The sequence below is a fragment of the Dendropsophus ebraccatus genome, chromosome 4 (genome assembly GCF_027789765.1).
Source record: "Dendropsophus ebraccatus isolate aDenEbr1 chromosome 4, aDenEbr1.pat, whole genome shotgun sequence".
NCBI lineage: Eukaryota > Metazoa > Chordata > Amphibia > Anura > Hylidae > Dendropsophus > Dendropsophus ebraccatus.
The window spans coordinates 131158233-131180513 of record NC_091457.1 but is presented as its reverse complement, the minus strand read 5'-3'; the positions used below and the strand labels follow the sequence as shown (position 1 = coordinate 131180513).

At 41.3% G+C, this 22281-nt stretch overlaps 1 protein-coding gene across 16 annotated transcripts in view; it reads left to right on the top strand.

Annotated features, from left to right (window-relative positions):
- The window catches only part of CACNA1D (calcium voltage-gated channel subunit alpha1 D), a 256373-nt gene that overhangs the window by 122958 nt on the left and 111134 nt on the right, over window positions 1–22281 (top strand). For 8 of the 16 annotated variants that reach the window (XM_069967036.1, XM_069967038.1, XM_069967021.1 and 5 more), the window contains exons 4-8: window positions 5659–5798; window positions 6261–6412; window positions 10788–10940; window positions 12959–13155; window positions 16819–16922. In XM_069967036.1, the coding sequence (XP_069823137.1) occupies window positions 5659–5798; window positions 6261–6412; window positions 10788–10940; window positions 12959–13155; window positions 16819–16922 (746 nt within the window). Of the gene's footprint in view, window positions 1–5658; window positions 5799–6260; window positions 6413–10787; window positions 10941–12958; window positions 13156–16436; window positions 16541–16818; window positions 16923–22281 lie in introns of those variants that run through there. The other 8 variants (XM_069967023.1, XM_069967028.1, XM_069967035.1 and 5 more) reach the window with 2 other exon arrangements.

Sequence of the window (22281 nt, the reverse complement as noted above, 5' to 3'; positions counted from 1 at the left end):
GGATGAAATAAAGCAAGTTTGAAATTTAAATGTATTTTTTTTTTAGTTGTCATGTTTTAAATCAAAGCTATACTTACTTGTATCCAGGTCCAGTCTCAGGATTTTATGTAAATATAGCTCTTTGTTTTAAAGCATGATAAAAACAACAACAAAAAAAATCTAATGAATGTAATTGGGAGGTTACACTATACCCCAGTTAAGCTATACAAGATGAAGAAGCTACATAAAGTGGATTTGTGTGATAGGTGCAAGGGAAGTAAAGGTGATTTGGTACATTTGTTGTGGAGATGTCCCAAACTTAAAAGGAACTGGTAGGAAATTTTCTGGGAGATTAAAAGTTAGATTTGAAGATAAAAAGCTATGGAGGAGTTAGGGAGTGAAAAAGGGGGAGCACAGGAGAATAGGGAGGGTGAAATCTTTTTTTTTTTTTTTTTTTTTTTTTTTTTTTCATTCTTTTTTTTGGACGGGGGTAGGGATGGGCAGGATAGAGAGGAAATAAATTCATTAAAGATATAACAGGGTGAAGATTAAATTAATGACTCGAGTAAAGGCTGTAAGGTCAAGTTGATGAAGTGAACAGGACGCAAAGGGAAATTTTGCTTTCGTACTTTGACTTTCATTTGTAACTGGGGAGTAGATTTGGACAAGTGGAGGATAAATGGCAAGGCCAGTGTGGAATGTATAGAAGGGAGTGGGCGCCACCATTACCCATTTATAAAGAGTGTTAATTGGGAATGGGACAGGTCTGAGGTAAGGCAGGGGGGCAGGCTCCCCTTTGATAAATTTGGGCTATAGTCACAGATAGGCTTGAACAGTACCTAAGTATATGGAGACCATCACAGATCCATTGCCCTGTCTAAGGGGAGTGATAGCCACATTACCAGTCATTAGCTTCTATGTCTTGCTATATATCATCTCAGATCCTAGCTACTCTGTAAGTAACAAGTCAGCGCCAGTGAGAATCTCATTAGTTATTGAGTTAAAGGGGTTTTGAAGGTCTTAAATATTTATGCCTGTCCAGGGACCCCTGACGATCAGCACCCACAAAATCAAATATTGATGCCCTATTTTAAGAATAGGCCATTGATATTTTAACCCTCTTAACCCTTCCCAACCTGGAGCGTCCCTCTTGGCTCTCTATCTATTTACAGGTAAAGTGAATGCTATCAGTTACAGGCAGCATGAGGTCTAGATGATTCGGCGTGTCACTGTTTGTCTCGTGGACATGGAGGGGTTAAATCAGACGCAGCCCATTTTAGCCATTCATTATTTAGCAGTGCACCAGACACACAGAGTGTTCCCCACATGAATGACTATAGCATATATAATTGAAAATGTTCATGTCTGTAGTAGATTCTCCGTGCAAACCTCCTCTGTTCCCCTCCTATTAATAATGGAAGCGTTTTCTGTGTCACTTCCAATTTGCTCACTTTGAGCTTTTCTGTCCTTTTCCTGTGCTGTTAATTCTTTACGTTTTCTTCTGCCTGGTTCTCCAGCCCGCGGCTTCTCCACGCTGCTCGAGATGTTGGATTTCGGGTTTTTTTGCATTCATTTTACTTTGCAGTCTTACTGAGGAACTGAAGGAACGACCAAATCCAACAAATCCAAGGCGTCTTAATGATTCTACGCAATTCTTCCTGATGTGCAGAAGACTTGAAAGTTTCTATAATAAGTTATGCTTCCTTAATTCATTTTCATGGATAGGCTCATCTTCAGTGAGCGGACGTGAATATACAGTATATATGCTTACATGGCAATTACCCCATATAATGGAGTTAGAGGAATCACAACCACATTTTCGCATACATAATATGGCTGCAATTCCCTGAACTGTCAGAATCCTAGTGATGATGCGGACAGTTTAGGTCAATAGATACCTGGCTGTTCTTGGACTTGGCACTGTAATATACAGTAGCTGCCGCTATAATATAGATGCATAGGCATATTGTAGATGTATAGGTGTAATATAGATGCATACAGTAGGTGTATAATGTAGATGCATAGGTGTATAATATAGACGCATGGGTGTAATGTAGATGCATAGGTGTAATATACCATAGATATATAGGTGTTATGTAGATGCATAGGTGTAATATACCATAGATATATAGGTGTTATATAGATGCATAGGTGTATTATGTAGGTGCATAGGTGTAATATAGATGCATGGGTGTAATATACCATAGATATATAGGTGTAATGTAGATGCATAGGTGTAATATAGATGCATAGGTGTAATATACCATAGATATATACAGTAGGTGTTATGTAGATGCATAGGTGTAATATAGATGCATAGGCGTAATATAGATGCATGAGTGTAATATACAGTAGATATATAGGTGTAATGTAGATGCATAGGTGTAATATACCATAGATATATAGGTGTAATGTAGATGCATAGGTGTAATATACCATAGATATATACAGTAGGTGTTATGTAGATGCATAGGTGTAATATAGATGCATAGGCGTAATATAGATGCATGAGTGTAATATACAGTAGATATATAGGTGTAATGTAGATGCATAGGTGTAATATACCATAGATATATAGGTGTAATATAGATGCACAGGTGTAATGTAGATGCATAGGTATAATATAAATGCATTTCTGTTGGAAATTTGATTATGGTGAAGCTGCTGCAGGTTTAGAAGTGGGATATGGAAAAAAATAAATATGGAATATGGAAAAAAAATAAAATCTATGTATTTGAAAGACTCATATGCAGATGTTGCTGCAGATCTGCAACATTTGCTGCTACTGTAATATGCTGCGTATTTTTACATCGTTGCTGCTAAACATCTGCACCATACCCATCCTTTGTGAAAAATACCCTTCAGGTTATATTGCTGTAAACCCATGACATTACCATGACCATGCCTGTTCCTATAACCCAATGCGTCACTCCCAGCGGCGGTGGTTGTGCATGCACAGTTGCATGTATTAGAATTAAATCATACATGACACACCTTTATATATCTTGTGCATGTATTTATTTCATGGCTTGTACAAGGGTGAAGGAGACATGGCTAAGGGTCCACCGTGCCGTAGCCCTGCAACTCTGCTCTGAAACATAATAACATGTCAGTAAACAGAATAATACTTGTGAAACAATGATCCTTATTTATTGCTTTTTCCTGTATAAGACTCCCCAATTTATTTGGTTTCTGGTTTATTTTACCTGTTGTTTGTTGTTTATACCTACTGTACATAGCTTACTTCTATTGAATCACTTTATTATTGTACTAGTGTAGCAAATTATACACATTTATTATTGTGTTTACTGACATTTCTCATTGATTTGTATAGTGTGGTTTCATCCAGTATTTTGTGTATACATTGTATATAAAGTTTATTCTTATTTACTTGGTGATGAGTGCACCAATTTTTATAGTGTTTTTCTGTCTTTTTCTGGTTCATTAAAATGCTGTGCATGCGCTGTGGTACAGTACAGTAAGCTCTGGACAGGCTTGGTCAGCGAGAATGACAGTGCTGAGAGAGATATGTTCCTGTCTCTGGGAGAAGCCAGACACTTTGAGGATACCTGCTAGTGTTGCTGAGCTGCAGCATACACCTTCTTTCTCCCCCACAGGCATGGTGGAAGTAGAAGGCATGCATGGTGCAGCTTCACGGCCTTTATGGTATTTGAGCTCAGAAGGAAAAAGTGATTTTATAACTTTGAAAGTGGTAAGACAGAGGTATGATGTGTTATCTCCCAAGCTCTCAATGTGTGCAGCATAGTACACAGCTGACACATTCCCTGTAATGCAACATTTCTCCATGCCTGTGTCACCCACTCTTGTCACTGTATATATTTTACAAAAAAACATGCTGTTCCCTATAGCTTTTGATACAGATAAGAGTATCTGCTCAGCCTTCTCCCTGGAAACATTAGTGTGTGATTGTACTAGTAACCAGTGTGCGAGGAGTTAATGATATGTCGCTCGGTGGTTACGGCAGCGAAGAGTATCGTTTCGCCACACATTATTCCGCCATCAAGCGCTGACCTACTTCTAACTTTCATGTTACATTTTCTATCACTCACAAGTTTCGGGAGAAAAGCCTAATCCAGATTAGTTTGTCAGGTTTGAAGTCATGTCTGCTCATTCTCCAGCGTATTAGTCGGGATTCATGCCATCGAAATGCCATGTGCTGCACAAATGTGCAAGGAGCCTCTTCCTCCATGATTTACAGGTGGAGGAATGACGTCACTTGTAGACGTGGGATGAATCACCAATGTTCACACCCCTGGGATTTATACATCATGTTTATTCCTCCTGAACGTGGACACTAAAGTGACAAATACGAGGTCATCGATGGCAGTGCATAATTGGTTTTCTGAATGGTACTATCCTCTGTGGAGAGAATGGGTAATGCGACTGTGGTTGGCAATGTGTCTCGGTGATGTGTTATCCACAGTGACGTCATGTCTGCCTGGGGGGATTGGCCACCACTGTCATGTAATATATTATGTTCGCGTATAACATGTCACAGTATATAGGTGTAGACAAGGGCTAAGGGATGGAATAGAATTGTTGTTTCTGTCAGTTTCTCATGGGTGATGTGTGGGGTTGAACAATTTTGTTACTAAAAGGGGCTGTGGAGTTTAGGAAATCCATTTTATAACATGTTATTGGAGAATTCAATCATTTCAATTTTTTTGAATTTTATGGGTGTTCACATTTTGTGTTTTTTCAGAAAAGTGCTGCTTATTCTGGTGCGTCTCTGCTAATTTTTTACAGTCCCCCTTCCACCATAAAAGACTGCGGCCTGATGCCAGTCTACATATACAAAGCTGTATTTGTGGTGTTATTCCTTCACATGGGACGTATTTTTGGGTTACTGGCACTTTCTAGGTGTGGTGCTTTTATTACCCATTTTGTGGGGTTCTCTGTCTATAGCCTATGATCACACAATGATTTTCAATGGCTATTAGTTGATAGCAACCATTATTTTGAGTACCAAATACCGACCAGTATTTAACATACACAGATGGCAGTCATTGCAACGACGGCCGTTGGTACATTATTTAAAGAGAATTTGTCACTTAGTTTATTCCGCCTTAAATGAGGACAGCATAAACTAGTGACAGAAATACTGAACAGACCTGTGTATTACATGTTTCTTTTCAGCCGTCCTCCTAATATGCAGGAGAATAGTATTCTTGACACACCCCTTCCCTCGTCCTCCAGCTTCTGACAGTTGCTGACTTTATACAGCATGGATAGATAACGGCCAATCAGCAGCTGGTGGGCGGAGTTTCCTGATGCTCATGAATATTGAGGACTACTGGGCTCATGCACATAATGGAGAGGACTACTTATTGTCCATGTTATTCAGTAGGGTGTCTCTGTATCAGCTGCACAGAACAATGTAAGTGATACATCATTGTGTTCAGCTTCTGTGTCACTAGTTTATACTACACTTAGATAGGACAGCATAATCCTACTGACAGAGTCTCTTTAAGTTTAAGTTAAATAATGACCATGTTCAACAGGGATTGAGTGGATTTTCTGCTTAGATTCTGCAAAATAACCAAAACTAGCGATGGAGCTTCTCTAACAGGACCCCAGCAGAAGTGTGAACCCAGCCTTATATAGCACTGTTGCTATAACTGTTCTATGTAACAAAATTGTCTTTTTTTCTTCTTCTAGGAAAAAGTAGAGTATGCCTTCCTTATTATTTTTACAATTGAAACCTTTTTGAAGATTATAGCATATGGACTAGTGATGCATCCCAATGCATATGTACGGAATGGCTGGAACTTGCTGGATTTTGTCATAGTCATTGTAGGGTAAGTATATATTTCTCTTCTTGAGATCATAATATAGCCAGAGAGATGCTGAATAACTGTAATAATGGTCGTGTACATCATTGTAATCCTGGTTAAGTTGAAAAAGCATTTACAGGGGAAAGCATCCTGTCTATGGAAAATTATTTTAGTATATGTCCCTTTAAGGGAGTTGGCCACTTTCTAATTATAACTGGCATATCCTCTTAATGTAAACTTTTTTTTATGCTATGTAAAGCCTGAGATACGCACCCTGTTAATAAGGTACATAGATTATGTCAGCGTGCCACACAAAAAGAAGTGACAAGTCCTTTTAAAAGTCATGGCCCCTATAAATTCCCCTTCTCTCTCCGGGCCATTTTAATCAGTTGCTTATTTTTTACGACATGCTAAATGTGATGTGTTTTTTGGGGTAAATGACTGTGTTGTGCAATGTTCTTTAATGTATTTATGTTTTCTCTGTAGATTGTTTAGTGTAGCTTTGGAACAACTTAATTTTGCTCCCAAAGAAGTTGAAGGAGGAACCCACTCAACGGGGAAATCTGGTGGTTTTGATGTGAAAGCTCTAAGAGCCTTTCGTGTGTTACGTCCTCTACGATTAGTGTCTGGTGTGCCCAGTAAGTTTTTTTTTTCTTTTGTGGAAACTTATATTTTGGATTGTTCTGGTATGTAAAAAGTACCAGATTAAGGGATTGACATTGAAGGGGTTCATCTTTTTACTAGGCTGTGGTAAAAAGAAAAAAAAAAGTGTACTCACCTGCCCTGATCCCAGTGCCTGATCCTGCTGTGCAGCACTTGTCTAGGTCTCTACACAGTTCCTTCTTAGCCAATCACTGACTACAGTGGTGACCTGCCTCAGCTTGTGTGGACGCCGCCTTGTGGTGATAAGGCAGGACTTGCCACTGTAAGAAAGGCAAGGGGACGGTGAGTAACCGCATTCACATGCTCCGTGTTACATCAGTGGAACACAGATGAAACGGACGTTGAATGCTCAACCTGGACTGTTTCCCTGCTCAGTATAATGTATCAACATCATGCCGGCAGCAGGGAACGCTTTGAATCGGTGCGGCACTGTAATGACAGAGTTGAGCGGCTCTGCCATTACAGTGCCGTGAAGATTTAAAGTTTCCTCACTCCTGGCATGATATTGATACATCATACCAAGCAGGGAAACAGTCCAGGTCGGGCATTCAACGTCCGTGTCGTCCTTGTTTCACGAACATAACATAGAACGTGTGACTGCAGCCTAACCTGTAATCTTTTTAGACTCCAGAAACCACTTACCATATTAAGGGATTGTCATTGAAGGGGTTAATCTTTTTACTAGGGGTAGAAAGAAAAAATGAGTGTACTCACCTGCCCTGATCCCAGTGCCTGATCCCACTGTGCAGCACTGTGCAGTCTAGGTCTCTACACAGTTCCTTCTTAGCCAATCACTGACTGCAGTGGTGACCTGCCTCAGCTTGTGTGGATGCCGCCTTGTGGTGACAAGGCAGGACTTGGCACTGTAGTAAAGGCAAGAGGACGGTGAGTAAAGCCCCTATTCCACGGGTCGTTTAAAGGAGCAATATCGTTCGTATTCGGCCGATATCGTTCCCCGCTCGCTGCCGCCGCTATTCAATGCGGCGTCAGCGAGCGGGTGAGTGCAGGAGGGGAGGCGGGGAGCTGCTGGGGGGGCTGCCCGGGGGATCGCTGATCGTCCGGGCAGCCCATAGGATATAGCAGCTCCTGCTGCCGATGCTCCTATTCAACGGAGCGACGGCAGCAGATCGCTGCTATATCAGTCGCTTGTTTTTCAACATGTTGAAAAACAAGCGACTGCAACGATCAGCCGACATGAACGATGTCGGCTGATCGTTGCACTCTATTCCACGGGACGAATATCGTTCGTAGCGGCCGATATCGGCCGAATACGAACTATATTGCTCCTCTAAACGACCCGTGGAATAGGGCCTTTACTCTTCCTTAGTAGGCCACAGATTACTATAGAGGTGAGTCAATCGGTCTAAATTGACGTTTAACCTCATGGCTTTGCCGTCACAAATGACAACTTTACAGACCAACCATGGCCTATGTGTAGTTAATGCACGGCCAGCTTCAGACACCACATTAGATCAAAATTGCACTCATACATCTCTATACTTACAATCTCTATATTAGTTTAATCTGCAGTGCTGCCCATAACAAATCATAAGTGCCGGCTTTTAATGTTTTTCTGCTATAGAAATCTGTTACTACGGGCTTATTTATCAAGGTCTCGGAGACAAGTACATAACTATGTTTTTCATCTGTTCAATCATCTTTTCAGCTGACATTATCCCAAAAGAAATGACATGTTCACAGTGAAGCGAGTGGCGCTTTTATTCCATTACACATCACATTTTCTTTAAATGCCAGGCTCTGCATAGCATCTGAATGTGGTGTGTGGTTTAATCTGGCATTAAAAGAAGAGAACGCTCTTAGGGTCATGTAGAAAAATGTTGCAAATGGCAGATTTTCAATCAAAAATGTTACTGTTAAATGTTATTTTGACACTTTTATCGAGGACGTGTCGCTGCTGTTATTAATAATAGGATATGACGTACTGTACTTAGCTTTATTCTCATCATTTTCTGGCATGTCCATCAATGAAACTGGAGCATGTCTCTATTATGGTTTTATAACATGTGTAGCTCCACCACTTTTTTACATAACCACCCGTATAGTACAATGCATATGTGGTATACAGTTCCACTTACTGTATATGATATTAAGTGAGGTTTACATCTATGTACAGACTATCTACAGTGCTTGGCATCCCTTATTTGTAGAGGTAGCAAGTCCCCACACCAGGGGATGCTATAGCCCCCTGCCACATGTATTGTGATGCAGTAAGTACGACTTTTACATAGTAACATAATTGGTAAGGCTAAGTTCACATTACAATTTTGCAATCTTTTTTTAATCTGTTTTTTTTTTTTTTTTTTGCAAAAAACGCATTATAAAAATCGAATGTGTTTGTGTGCATCTGTTTTGTTCCGTTTTTCCATTGACTTCCATAATAAAAAAAGGATTTTTTAACGGATAAAAAAATGAGGTTGACTACGTTTTGTGTCCGTTAAAAAAAAAAAAAAAAAAAAAATCAGTTTTGATCCGTTTTTTTTTTTATATATATATAATGGAAGTCAATGGAAAAACTGATCAAAACTGATGCACACAAATGCATCCGTTTTTCATTCGTTTTTTGCAAAAAACGGATTGCAAAAGTGTAGTGTGAACCAAGCCTAAGGCTCATCTGCCTATTAGGCTAGATTCACACGTTTCATGTTCGTTCCACGAAGCACGGACGGTGTCTCCCTGTACTGGAGTGTTTCCCTGCACGGCATGATGTATTAATTATATGCCAGGAGCGGGGAAACTGTTTGATTATCAAACAGTTTCCCCACTCCCAGCATGGGGATACACCATCTGTGTACCACGGAGCGAACGTGATTGTGTGAATCCAACATAACTGTAAAGTGTTAATCCAGAAAAGAGTAAAACACAATTTTCCTAATTTTAGTGAGAAAAAATTCTCCAGTTCTAAATCTGGTAATCAGAATAAATCCATGGATCAACAACCCTTCTCCAGAATCCTTTAACTATAGGGTTATGTTCACACTGCGTATGTTTCCGGCGAACCGCGAATATACGCACGTAGTTTTGAGGTTGATGCGTTCGCTTGAAAGTATACGATATACGCCCGCACAATGCACACTACATATGAGCTTACGGCCGGATCGTATACGGCGCCGTGAAAAATGAACAAGACCATTGTTTGAGGACGGAAATGTTGAAACTCACGGCCGTGGATTCCCATGCGGTCCCGTACGAAGTACTTATGTCAGCCAAATTGAACTTGATTTTTCGATCCAAAAGGTTCTGTGTGTTTTATTGGGCTGGGCAAAGATTTCCAAGTAAATGACCTGCCTCAGATCGCTTCGAAACAAGCTAGGGAAGCATAACTGTACTGCGGGCGTATGTTCACGGTTCGTACGCATCCGGACGCATTTCTACTTTTCCCACGCCCGTAGTTTCAGCTGCACATGTACGGCGGCGTATGAAATGTGGCCGGACTCATACGCAGTGTGAACATAGCCTAAGGCTGCATTCACACGCTCCGTGTTACAGTATATCGGTGAAGCACAGACTAAACGGACATTGAATGCCCGACCTGGACTGTTCCCCTGCTCAGCATGATGTATCAATATCATGCCAGCAGCACGGAACGCTTTGAATCGCTGCGGCACTGTAATGAATTGAGCGGCTATGTCATTACAGTGCCATGGAGATTCAAAGAGTTTCATTCAGTTTCACTCATGGTATTTTATTGATCATACCGAGGAGGGAAACAGCCCAGGTCGGGCATTCAACGTCCATGTCATCCTTGTTTCACAAACATAACACGGAACGTGTGACTGCAGCCCAACCTGTAATCTTTTTAGACTCCAGAAACACTTTTGGACCCTTATTAAGTTCACAAAGACAGCTTCCTCCAGCAGAGAATTCCATAGTCTCACTGCTCTTACAGTAAAGAATCTCTTTTAGTGCTGTCATAGAGCATGTCCCCTTGTTACAGTCTTGGTTACAAATAGATCAGAATAAATGAATCCTTTTTTTTCTGTAGTTTACATTTAACCTTGCCTACCTGTTGGCCTCTGTAGCCATCATGTACTGGTATTATACTGGCAAATGGATGGGGTCAAAGACAGATATGGATATAGTCTGTCTAGTAGATGATAAACAATAGACGCAACAGTTGGCCTGGGACAGGGTGCAGCTTTACCACTGGTTACTGTGCGTAAACATCACATACAAAGTAATAGATATGACATCCTGTATTTACCTGTATGTACATACATGAGTGGGTATGTGGGGGCCCAGGTAATAACCAGACGGTGCCTCTTCCATCAGAGAATGTGCACGTATTGCCGGTCATGGTATGAATACCAATCCTTTCCTTTCTCCTTCCAGGTTTACAAGTTGTCCTGAACTCCATTATTAAAGCCATGGTCCCCCTTCTGCACATCGCCCTTCTGGTTTTGTTTGTAATTATTATTTATGCTATTATTGGACTAGAGCTATTTGTTGGGAAAATGCACAAATCCTGTTTTTTCTTCGGCACTGGTAAGTTAAAGCAACATCTAAAGCATATTAATAGAGACGTGGTGATCGTCTGAACAACCCCGCTATGAATGAATAGCCCGAGGCACAATCTTCAAGTCTGTGGGGTCGATTGTTTTAGATAGATGGAAATTTGCTCGGAAAATATATCAGACTACCTTAATAATTATTCTCAGTCGCTGCTTGCTTTTATCATAGCTGACCGAGAATTTGCCTTGTGAAGCAATGTAAAATTGAAAGTCAGGATTTTGTTTTACGTTCTGTGTTTGGCTATTGATGATCTTCTGGGGTGTTAAATCATTATTGAATGAAAGGTAAATCTGTGTGTCTTTGCCTAGGTGTATTGAAGGGAAGCTGTCATCGCTTTAATGCTACCTTAACCAGCTTAGTCATCAGGGCGGGCCCTGGCAGCTTCTCCTCAACCTGCCAGCCCTGATCGATAGATCTCTCCCTCTTTGAATGGGAATTCTGGAAAAAAAAAATCTTTTAAATCAACTGGTGTTATATAGATTTGTATTCTACTTCTATCTAAAAATATTCAGTCTTTTAGTATTTTAGCTGCTGTATGTCCTGAAGGAAGTTGTGTATTTTTTCCAGTCTTACAGAGTGCTCTCTACTGTCACGTCTGTCTATGTCACAAACTGTCTGGAGCAGTAGCAAATCCCCATAAAAAACCTCTCCTGCTCTGGACAGTTCCTGACATGGACAGAGATGGCAGCAGAGAGTGCTGTGTCAGAATGGAAAGAATACCACTTCCTGCAGGATATACAGCAGCTGATAAGTACTGGAAGACTGGACATTTTTAATTGGAAGTAAATGACAAATCTTTATAACTTTATGATACCAATTGATTTGAAAGATTTTTTTTTTCCGCCTAAGTATCCCTTTAATTATAGGGAGAGATCTTTCAATCAATGCCTACAGGTCAGGTTTAAGAGTAACTTGGATTGAGAGTGTTTTGCAAGAAGAGCTCACAGTTTTTCAAAATTGTAACTTGGTTTAAGAGCATTGCTTTGGTTTAAGAGCTCCCTGTACTGGGTTGGAGGGGGAGTGGGGGAGGGGCATGGTCTGCGTAGCGGGGTCTAAAGCCCTGTACTCTGACCCAGGAAGTCTCCCTCACCTTCCAAATCATAGCAGATCCACTTCAGGCTGGGGCTTACATCAGGGGACAGGATTGTGGAGGTAACCTCTCCATAGCTGTAACCCCTCTCTCCCTGGACAGAGAGTGCTGCTATACTGTGCCCACATCTGCCCTGCTCATTCCTTCATGCTCCCTGCAGTCTCTGTCAGCCCTTGTGCTTCCCATCCTCTCCATTACTGTACAGTAACTTATAATATAACATATTCTGCTGTTTCTGAATGTTTGTTTCATTATTTTTTCATGTTATTCAGAATAAAAAAAAAAAAAATAAATAAAAAAAATTGGGGGGGGCAGAACCAATTATCTGCATTTCAATGATTTCTTATGGTAATATTTGCTTTGCTTTAAGAGTGATTTGTATTACAAGCACAGTCAGTCCCGGAACCAATTATGCTTGTAATCCAAGGCACCAATATATTAAGAAGAGATTGGGAGATTAATTTACCCCTATCAGCCATAACATTATAAGCACAGACAGGTGAAGTGTATACATTGCTTGCCTCATGGCAGTGGAGCCAGTCTCTGGGTGGGATAATATAGGAAGTAAATATTTTATTGGGAAGATGAAGTGTTGGAAGCAGGAAAATGGGCTCAAATGTAAAGATCTGAGCCACCTTGTGATGGCTAGGCGACTGGGTCCGAGTGTCTACAAAATCAACGGTGATCTATACAGTATTCCAGAAGTGGTTTCAATGTTATGGTCCATCTGTATATACTGTAGTTTTGTGGGAAAAATTTCAGCATAACTTGTATTTTATTCATTTAAATCCCTGCTGACTCTGTGCGAGGTTCTCGGTGATTGACCGCCCTCTCTGTATGAGCATGCATGGATGAATATAGATACAGACCTGTCATTCATTGTATGTCTTTCATTCCACAGAGTTGCTAGCTGAAGATGAACCTGCGCCCTGTGCATTCTCAGGGAACGGGCGCATTTGTCCTGTAAATGGTTCAGAATGTAAGAGCGGATGGGCTGGACCTAACGGAGGAATAACCAATTTTGATAACTTTGCCTTTGCAATGTTAACTGTGTTCCAGTGTATTACAATGGAGGGCTGGACTGATGTTTTATATTGGGTGAGTTATACATTTTAATAAACAGTTGTTAGTAGAAATCCTGTCTGCATGCCAATATAGCTGACCCTATCCTCAGGAAATACTACTAGAATAGGGGCCTGGATAAAAACAGAGGGTTATTTTCCAAAATTTTAAACAGGAAATATTATTGGACAGGCTACTAAGAATTCTCATTTATAGGGAACTTCTAAATCCTAATAAACCAAAACTAAGTCTACAGCCAGGCTCCCTCATCTTTCTTTCTATGACTTGCAGGAATGGTCTAAAGATGACCATACACCTTCAATAACAGACGGTCGCTATCTGCTAGATCGGCGCTCGTTTACTGGACCTATTGGACGGCCTGATAATTGGGCAGCATTGCTAACGATGTCCATGCAGCCCTTGCCCAAAAACCCGGCCTGCAATTGGCTGAGCGCCCAACGATTTTAGGTTCAAACCTAAACCAACGATTAGCTGATAACCGTTTCATCGGCCGTTGTCTCTATTACACGGCACGATAATTGGCCGAATCGACCCGATTCAGCCGATTATCGCTCCGAGTAATAGGGCCATACAGGACAACCTCTCTGTTACACTGCGGACTCTGCAAATAAGAATCAAACCTAGAGAGGCGTAATTACAGGGGAAATCTCCTGCTAGCCGTAACTAGGAATACCCATATGCTTACATTAGCATATGGCGTAGGAAGTTTTTAAATTTCATTTTCAAGGGTTAGGCCCCGTTCCCACTGAGCAAAGCTAGCGGAATTCCGCGACGGAATTGTCCGCCGCGGAATGCCGTTAGCCTCCCGCTCATAATGGGAGTCTATGAGAGGCGCGCGCTCCTGCTCTGTATGCACAGAAAATGCATGTATAACACAGAACATGTCAGTTCACACAATGGAGCGTGAACTGAAATGAAGACCGGCCGGGACGACCTCCTCTGACACCGGCCGTTCTGTAACCCATGGTCTCATACCATGTGTGAACATGGCCTTTGGCTGTATCCATGTTTTGCAGGGCTCCCTAAGGCTGCATTCAACAAAGACGCCGGGAGTCAAATGGCGAGTGTTCGGGTTTGGAAAACCTTGCCAAACCCGAAGAGTTCAGCAAGTCCACTCATCACTACTCCCAACATAATTCTAATGATAGCTCTGGATGACTGCTATACAGACTATGGGGGAGATTTATCAAACATGGTGTAAAGTGAAACTGGCTCAGTTGCCCCTAGCAACCAATCAGATTCCACCTTTCATTCCTCACAGACTTTTTTGAAAATGAAAGGTGGAATCTGATTGGTTGCTAGGGGCAACTGAGCCAGTTTTACTTTACACCATGTTTGATAAATCCCCCCCATATCTCAGAATACATATTTGCTAAATGTCTAGCAAAGCAAGCAAATAACAGTGCATAAAGGTGATAATACAATTTACTGTATATAGGATTAGTCTTTGTGGTCAGTGCTCCAGTATGTTCCTATAGCCGCACTGTAGTTTCTTACAATTCAGAGGTTGTACTAAGCAGTCTTACAGCCATATGAATGAGACGTAAATGGAAATGTAGAAAATTGTTTAAGGTTGTGTTTTGAAATGAATTTTGCTGTGAAGGTTGTATGTGACATCTTACATCAATCTCATCCTTATTGTAATTCAACATAAATGTAAGTAATTCAAATTAAGATCCCATTACATCCGACCCCAAGGTGAGGAGTTTAGTGAGGTTATCACATTCAGCTGATGGATCTACAGAATAAACATTGCACATTCTTATTTCAGTGACTCTTATAATGTCTTCCTAACTAGGAGCAGATTAGATGGCGGCAGACCCTTATTTACAGATACCGTCCTAATATTGGACCCCCTTCTGCTATCCACTGCCTTTACATGCTAATAATACAAGCACATGGCTGTGAATATAATCAGTATACAGCAGGTTTTTTAAAGAATAGAGATGAGCGAATACGATTCGATCGAGTAGGTATTTGATCGAATATTGCGGTATTTGAAAGATTCAAATTCAATCGAGTAGTGAGGCGAATACGCGGGAAACATTCGAAAGCCCTCCCATCGCAGTTGGCGCTTTTTTTAATCCAATGACCATGCAGGGAGGCCGTGAGGGACCCTGGGAGTAGGCACGCAGCGCCAAAAACGGCGTATACCCTCAATGGATAACTGAACCACATGACCTCGCATCTTAAATACTTGGCTCCCGCCTCTCGACCGCAGATGAGCTTTCAACCTAGCCTTCCTTCACGCACTTCCAGTTCTTTATATGTAAAGAGAGAAAATGGGACTACACACACACATCAATAGAAATGTATAAAGAGAGAGAATGGATCTATAGGTGGTACTGTGTTTAGGTGGTACTTTAGAAGTGTATGAAGCACAAATAATAAATTAGACTGATAAATTGATAGGAAATTATATCCTATAACAAAGACATGAGACCAGAGCCCCAGTAACTAGGCAGTGCACTCCTGGGAAGCACAGCTGGTCACATGATGATCACAAGAGTGCTGTCTAAGAATGCAAAAAGACCCCCCCCCCCCAAAAAAAAAAAATAAAAAAATTACAATTTAATCCCTAAACTCATCCAGATCATAGACCAGACACCGCACTACACTGGGTATGGGGTAGGAGCCAAAACTGCAGTAACATGAAGCCATTGCTACACTTAGTATGGAGCCAACTGCTTCCAGTACTGTTCTCCCTGTAGTGTGGAGCAGCTGATCTGCAGGGGTGCAGGGAATCAGCACTCCACTGGTCAACTGTTGATAGCCAATTCATTGCATTCTTTTTCCAGAAAACCTCTTTAATTCACTCACACTCAAAACCAGACCCTTAAAAATTATTAAGAACCCCTAAATCCAGTTGCAGAACATACATTTTAAACTACTCTGATGCCAGACCAGATCTAATCCAGTCCTGTGGGGTAGGACCATCGTAATTACTTGTAGTTCAGGCAGCATGAAAGTGATGGCGTGGCCTTTTGTAACCCGTAACCCTCCTGTGATGTTTCCGTAGTTCTACATCTCCTATACAGAAGCAAAATGAAGAAAAGCCAATTGACTAGCATTCGCTTTTACATAGCCGCAGATTAGAAATGTTAATGCAAATGGAGACTCCCTCCCCCCCATCCGATGATTGTTTCACATCTCATTTTCTACGTTCTCACCTATAACCTTTACCACCTACAACATGGTTACCATCCAGAATCAGGGATTGGGCTCTGTTCTTTTTGTTTTCATGTCCTTCTTGTTCTAACAAATTCTTTCCTTTAAGTCCATTTTGTTTCTTCCAGATGAATGATGCTATGGGATTTGAATTACCTTGGGTGTATTTTGTCAGTCTCGTCATCTTTGGGTCATTTTTCGTGCTAAATCTTGTTCTTGGTGTGTTAAGCGGGTAAGCACTCGTCTTTTCTTTCATGAAAGCAGAGCCCAGCGTTCAGCCACCACCAACACATAGGTGCCAAACTAGTAGGGAGGAAAGCCAGTAAGACTCACTAAGAATTCTGAGGGTAGGAAATGCTTACAAGGTAAGTAGCACTGACTCTCCATCTATCCTACTGTAGACTGGAAGATGAGGAGATGGAGAGTGCCGGTGTTGCTTGGTGGCTGCAGGTTGGTCTCTGCTGGACAGTACACATTCAGACCATAACCAACTTCCTTACATTCTTACAGGTGAATGATGCCATAGGATGTGAGTGGCCATGGGTCTATTTTGTTAGTCTTATTATCCTTGGCTCATTTTTCGTTCTTAACCTGGTTCTTGGTGTACTTAGTGGGTAAGCAGTCGGATGATCTCTGCCTCTTCTACCGCTGTGTGCTAGGTGGCCGGCTATCTGTACAAAGGGAATACTTCACGAGTGTTATTTGCATGGCTGCCAGTATTGTTCTTACAGTTCATATGCAATCTTTGTTTGGAATCAATAATCTGTGAAGACCTCAATTCAGTCATTGAGGATCCTAATAAGACCTCAAGTAGGACAACCCCATGCAATGTGGTTTGTCATCCAGCTGGTGGTTAAGGTAGCAGATGCCTCATAGACTTATATAGCACCAGAATACTCAGCATCTGCCGATTTACTTCATGACCCCCAAAGACCTGACGGTTCCAGACAAAGATGTTCTGCCGTGGGTTATAGCAGACAGCATGTTTTTCCTGGAGTGATTTCTCTGTATGTCTATTAATATCACACTTTCTAATCTCTGTTTCAATGTCTGATTTCTGGGAAAATTCACTATGTCCAGCTGGCCACCTACTCTATCCTGTGCGTGCCGTCCTGCACACGGTGCATGTAATCCTAACGCTTACTGTTCTGCTAGCTTGTGTTAAGTTTTTTTTTTTTTAACTTTAGTTACTGTCATGGTGAGTACACAAAATGTGTTAGTTGTCATTTCACAGTGTGTTCAAAATGTTACTAAATGTCACCATATAGTATACGGAGTATGTTTGCATCCAGATGGTAAAGAAGTCAACCTTTCCCATGATATATATATATATATATATATATATATATATATATATATATATATATATAATGCAGCCATGCAGTAATTTTTCTTTAGCTAAACCAATATCTTAGATTAAATCCAATTAATATATTGCTATTTAATATGATTTTTTAGATGCAAACTTTTAATTCAGTGTCTATAGGTGTCAGAGCTGATGTACATTAGTGTCACTTTCATGCTTGTAACCACTTTACTGGGGAGCGCCTTTTAGTCTTTAGAGACAACCCTTGTTTTCTACAGTAGATCATATGTGTCTATGTAAGATCTTCTTTTAGTATTTCCCTCATGGAGATCAGTTTTAGATGTTTTGCTGTGATCTCTGATAAACTGACACCCACACTGCCCCAATTACGTGAATCATTATTGGGGTATTCTGGTCAGGTAAAATATATGTTTAATCATTCCCCCTTCTTGGAGACTAACAATTTGTTCCATAGTTGTTATTATCTATTCAGTCTTCTTCCTCCAGTTCTCAGCTGCTGCTTTCTGCTGAAGACACAAAAAACTGTGTGTGAGCTGTTCTCTATGTCTCCCCCTCTTCCCCCTCCCTTTAGAGACATCTATTGTAAACAGTGTCCCCGAAATAAAACTGAATTCATGTGAGATTTGCATGAGAATCCACAATTCTTAGGGTATATTCACACGGGCGGGCTCGCAGCGAGATTCTCGCTGCGAGCCCGGCAGGTCCTGTCAGTTCCCATAAACTACATACTTGCTGCGGTCTAAACGACCGCAGCGAGTATGTAATTATACCGCCCTTAACCCCTTCTGCCCCCGCCGGCTCCCCCGCTGTAAGCAGCATACATTACCTGTCCTCGCTGCACGGGTCCGGCGTCCTGCTCTCCCGTCCGGCCAATTAGTGTGTTGCCCAGCCGCAGCCACTGATTGGCCGGGCGGGAGAGCAGGACGCCGGACCCGTGCAGCAAGGACAGGTAATGTATGCTGCTTACAGCGGGGGAGCCGGCGGGAGTAGAAGGGGTTAAGTGCGGTATAATTACATACTCGCTGCGGTCGTTTAGACCGCAGCAAGTATGTAGTTTATGGGAAATGACAGGACCTGCCGGGCTCGCAGCGAGAATCTCGCTGCGAGCCCGCCCGTGTGAATATACCCTTAATGCCCTATAGCACTAAACAATTATCACCTGTACTTGGACGATAACCGTTTGGTGTAATAGCTCATGCTGATAGACAATGATAAAACGATATGCACAATATCGGCTGATTGTTGTCTTTCACCATGGTGACTTAAAACAACACCGATAGTGACGGTCTACTGGCCGTTGCTCTGTTAAATAGGAGTGGCTGTATGCTGATGATCACTGGTCAACAGCAAAAAAGGTTCTGACATGAAAACAGTTGAACCTAACTAATTTTGGGGTGCTGAGATCGAAAATGATGTTCAAATTTTCAAATTGTCTCTAATTTTCAAGATATAGACGTACTTTCTATACTTCTCCCAGCCTGTGATACAATACTAGGAAAAGTTTGCATCATCAGTATTGCATCATCAGCTGGTATATTGCATCATCTTAAAATGACCAATAGTTATGGTATAAGGCTAGGTTCACACTGCGTTTTTGCTATCCGTGTCTTTCATTCTTTTTTTGCGAAAAAATGGATGAAATAAAACAGATGCATTTTTGTGCATCTGTGTTGATCTGCTTTTCCATTGACTTCCATTATAAAACAGATTTTTTATTTTTTTTTAATAATGAAAGTCAATGGAAAAACGAATCAAAACAGATGCAAACAAATGCATCCGTTTTTCATCCATTTTTTTTGCAAAAAATGGATGAAAAAAACGGATTGCAAAAATGCAGTGTGAACCTAGCCTAAGGTATCAGGGTAAATGGAACCCATCAATGCTCGCAGATTACTTTTGGACAGTTATCAGAGACAATCCCATGTATGAATACAAAAGACGTGTAAATGCACCGAGTAGCCATTGAATAAGGACCTACATTGCAGAGTTCAATAAACATAATTAATTTGTAAAATTCTTAGATATGCCTGTAAATTGTAGTTGATTTCAGATAGAACTAAGTTTCCTATGAATATATTTCAAAAGTTTATAAACAGTAAACCTGCTTCCTTATGATTGCAGAAGTAATAAATATGTCGGCTATTATACTGTATTCTATACAATTCACAAAACAGTAACATGAGAACATTTTTCCTTGTGATATTTGAATTCAACACATAAAAATCATTAAGAAATGGATAATTTTATTTCTGAACCAAACAACTTTGGAAAATTTGTTGAACAGTGTGATCTAAAGATCATCCAGGCAGCCCCCCTGCTCATTCCTGCTCGCTGTCAGTGCGTAACGGCTCTCAATTACTCCTTAATATAGGGCCCTTAACCTGTGTGTTTCCTTGCTGATTTTATATGAAACCTTAAATCACAAAATCTCATTGTGCACGTATGCTTTGCCCAAGATCTCAGACTTCATTGTGATCTTCACTCAAGTATCCAGTACATATCAGGTTTTCATGGCTCTGCCTGCCTTAGCTGTGATAGTTACTAAGGAAAAGAAGTACAGTAATAGGCTATGTTCACACTACGTAAGTTCTACGTAAGAACTTACGTAGTGCTGCAGGTTCAATGGATCCTGGCCGGAGTGTATACACATGGTATACACTCCGGCCGGGATCCCATAGCAGCTGCAGAAAACCCTGTCAGTGCTGTGGGGAGTTCTGATGCGGGCGAGCACGGAATGCGCCCGCATCAGAACTACGGTGCTAGAGATCATCCCGCCGGTACTGCAGTAGCGGCCAGGATGATCTTTTCAGAGACAGGCCGTTCTGTGACCCAGCCGGGTCACGGAAAGGCCGGTCTTTTACATAATGTGAACATAGCCTTACTTTACAGCTTGGGTTTAGTATAATACATAGATGGAGAACCTTTGCTCCCCTAGCTGATGCAAAACTACATTTCCCATCATGCCTGGACAGCCAAAGCTTTAGGCTTTTGGCTGTCCAGGCTTGATGGAAAATGTAGTTTTGCAACAGCTAGCGTCCCAAAGGTTCCCCATCCCTGGTATAATAGATGAAAATACACACAAAACAAAGTAATGATCCTCTCCGTCCTTTAATAGACACGTTGAGAGATTATCATGTTGCAGATTGATGTGGCTCCAGAATAATCTTGAATGTGCTTGTGCCCCTAGCTGATGGATGAGGAGACCCCTCTGGTCTTCCATTCGGCTAATTTTAGCCCACAAGGGCAGAGATGGGCTGTGCAGGGAGTCATTAGCCGCCTTAATCTGCTGGAGGGAAGATTACATGAAACCTACAATATGTGCTTCATGAACCCGATAAGTTTAGTTCTCTGATCACCATGTTAATGTCAAGGCCTTTGACATGGCCAGGATGTGTCTTCTATTACAGATGGTACATCTTGTACTGCAGTATTAATATATGTATATGGGAAACATGAATCTGGAAGCCCACATTTTATTTTCCATTGAGATTTGATGACATTTCATGGGTATTCTCACTTGGAGTGTTGTTGGTAAATCCACAGGATATATCATAGGTGATAGATGCAGGTCCTCACTAGGGTAGAGGTCGCACCTATATGGAGCGGGGTACCCTGACCTACCTGGTGGGGCAGCCGCCAGTCACTGCATTCATAAGAGAAAAAAACAAAGTTATATAGATTTGTAAATAAATTCTATTTGAAAACATCAAGTCTTCCAGTACTTATCAGCTGCTGTATGTCTTGCAGGAAGTGGTTTATTTTTTCCAGTTTGACGCAGTACTCTCTGCTGCCACCTCGGTCCATGTCAGGAACTGTCACAATTAGGAAATGTTTTCTATGGGGATCTGCTGCTGCTCTGGGCAGTTCCTGTCATAGACAGAGGTGGCAGCGGAGAGCACTGTGTCTGACTGGAAAGAATACACTACTTCCTGCAGGACATACAGCAGCTAATAGGTAGGGGAAGACTTAGGGTTTTTAAATAGAAGAAAATTACATATATTTATAACTGTCTAAAACCATGAGAAAAACATGAGAAACGTTACAATTATAGTATTGTCTATGCCAGTGCTTCTTAATTCCAGTCCTCAGGCCTCACCAACAGGTCATGTTTTGAGGATTTCCCATACAAAGGACACCTGTGCTAATACCTGATGCACTGAGTATAATTATATCATCTGTGCAATTCTAAGAAAATCCTCAAAACATGAGCTGTTGGTGAGGCCTGAGGAATGGAATTGAGAAGCACTGGTCTATGCCACCCAGAGTCCTACTGTGAAAAGCACAGCTCCAAAGCTGCAAATGGATTACAAACATTGAACAGATTTGTAGGTATCTTCTATTATAAAACCTCAAGCCTGCCAGTACCTATCAGCTGCTGTATGTCCTGCAGGAAGTGGTGTATTCTTTCCAGTCTGACACAGGTGCTCTCTGCTGCCACCTCTGTCCATGTCAGGAACTGTCCAGAGCAGGAGTAAATCCCCTAATGCAAACCTCTCCTGCTCTCTGGATTAATCTGCTTTACTGGCTATGTATTTGTCTGTCTCTAAAAGAGAAAGTGTGAATGAATTTGTTCCTTATAATGGTAATTCTGTTAATAATTCCCAAGGAGACAGAACAATAATCCAAACAGCAGATAATTTGTGGCT